The sequence below is a fragment of the Onychomys torridus genome, chromosome 2 (assembly GCF_903995425.1).
Source record: "Onychomys torridus chromosome 2, mOncTor1.1, whole genome shotgun sequence".
Lineage (NCBI taxonomy): Eukaryota > Metazoa > Chordata > Mammalia > Rodentia > Cricetidae > Onychomys > Onychomys torridus.
Window position 1 is genome coordinate 134226949 of NC_050444.1, and position 2268 is coordinate 134229216.

At 55.7% G+C, this 2268-nt stretch overlaps 1 protein-coding gene across 1 annotated transcript; it reads left to right on the forward strand.

The window, feature by feature from the left end:
- Window positions 1-472: 472 nt before the first annotated feature.
- Window positions 473-1968, forward strand: Guca2a (guanylate cyclase activator 2A). The gene is made up of 3 exons (XM_036177501.1): window positions 473-547; window positions 1313-1520; window positions 1904-1968. Exons 1-3 carry the CDS (start codon window positions 473-475, stop codon window positions 1966-1968), a joined length of 348 nt encoding a protein of 115 aa, XP_036033394.1.
- Window positions 1969-2268: the final 300 nt, after the last annotated feature.

Sequence of the window (2268 nt, forward strand, 5' to 3'; positions counted from 1 at the left end):
GCTCACCTCTCACTCCTAACACGGCCTCTGTGGACAGCAGTACCCCATCCTCAGGCCTCTGCATTGGCTTGAACTCCTTGGGGAGACCTCCTGTCCCTGATGGGAGACACACACACACACACACACACACACACACACACACACACACACGTGCTAATGGCCCTCTCTCTGTTGTCATTGTCATCACAGTCAGAACCTTTCTGGGCCTCTTCAAGGGCAGGGTGGGGTCTGCAGAGCCTGGCCCAGAGTAAATGTAAGAGCCCAGCCCAGCTGTGGGTCAAAGTAGTACCCTGGGAGGGGCCGGGGCTCTGTTGATCTCTTATCTCCCAGGCTCCCTTGGCCTTATCTGATGAGGCTCAACAGGCAGCTGATGAGGCTGACAAGGCCCCAGGGTTACTGAGTAACCCCGGCCTCTTTAAAAGTCCCACTGTTTACCTCCGACACCCAGCTCTCAGCACTGCCCGCTGCTGCCATGAATGCCTGTTTGCTCTCTCTGCTGTGCCTCCTGGGTGCCTTGGCTGTCCTGGTAGAGGGGGTCACTGTGCAGGTATGGCCCCATCCCCCGCTTGGTCTGGCCCATCCTTGGAATCCTGAAAGGAGGGATGGGCTTCCTCTGGGACCCCCGGGTCCTCTTAGCCATGCACATTTCCCCTTCAAACATGGAGGAGAAAACAGAGAGAGAGACAGCAAGAAATAACAGCTGGGACAGACAGTGGCAGAGTGCCTGGAATCTGGATGCTCCCATGTCCCACTGCAACCCGACAGCACCAGGAAGGAAGAGTTGTTGGTGGCATTTAACAGAACAGAAATGTGAGCTTCACAAAGGTTCCAAAACAGCCAAAGCCAGTGGCTGGGAAGGGAAGTGGCTGGACTCAGATCTAGGCCTGGTTCCCCCATCTTGCACTTGCCTGGAGCACCAACCAGGCTCGGTCCCAGGCATTGATTTGCACATTGTGAAGACCTAGATGGCTGGGCAGACCTACTGGTGACACTGGTCACAAGCTGGGTTGTCAGCAAATGGGGGTCCTGCTTGCTTGGGGAGACCTGGAAGCCTTTCATTGCTTCTTGAGGTAGAGGCCCTCTGGCAAGAGAAGACAGCCTGGGCTAGCTTGCTCACAGGCCAGCCACGGCATCCCTGGCTCTCCACAGCTGCTTCCCTACTCCTCACATGATAGTGTGCAGAACTTCAGGCCTCTTGCAAGCCCAGGGACACAGAGGTCTGACCTCATGCTGCCCCACAGATGGTCCCAAGCAAGCCCCCCAGGCTGGCGTCTCCTGCAGCCTGGCCTCATGCTCTGGCTGTCTCTTTCAGGATGGAGACCTGTCCTTTCCTCTAGAGTCAGTGAAACAGCTTAAGGACCTCCAGGAGGTACCGGAGCCCCTGCTGGTGAATCACAAGAAGTTTGCTCCCAGGCTTGCTGTGCCTGTGGCACCACGACTGTGCAGCCACGCTGCATTTCCAGAAGCGCTGAAGCCCCTCTGCAAGAAGCCCAATGCGGAGGAGATCCTGAAGAAGCTAAGTGAGTGGCCTCTTGGCTGATGTGGCTGGGGTGTGCTCTGATTGGTGGTGCTTGAGGAGGAGCTGTGCTCTGATTGGTTAGTCCTAATTAGTAACTGCTGAAACCTCTCAGAAAGGCCTTCATTCCGAAGCATGGGATAAAAGGAACCCTGGGTCCCATCTGATCATAATTCCATCTTCTTTCTGGGTGGAAGCTGCACTTATTGGCTGGTTTCAGTAATTCATATGCCCCACATGAGGCAGAAAGCCCAGAGGGTCAGAGGAGACAGGCCTGCTGGGATTATCTTGGTGGCTCGTGACAGATGTCCAAAATCTAGTTGAAGAGAGGCAGGGGCAAGGTGGGAAGGTGGCTGTCTCTCACCAGGCTCCTTCTTTCTTGACCAGAGGCCATTGCTCAGGACCCAAACACATGTGAGATCTGCGCCTACGCCGCTTGCACTGGTTGCTAGGATGACATCGTTGGTCTTCTTAGCCTGCATGGAAGCCCCTTCTACCTCTGGAAGCAGGGGTGCTGACAAACCCCCACCTCCAGCATCTCAACTTACCTTGCTCAGGGCAGGGAGGAGGCTGGGGAGACAGTCACCTGGAGAAGTCCTACCTAGGGGCTGTGCTAACCCTCAGCCAATAAACCAGTCTCCAGTACTCCGTGCATTTCGCCTTCGTTCCTTCCCTCCATGTCAGTCCAGCAGTCCGGCAGCGCTGTGGACACTCACCTGCCCTCAGAAAGTTGGGGTTCAGTATGCAAAGTA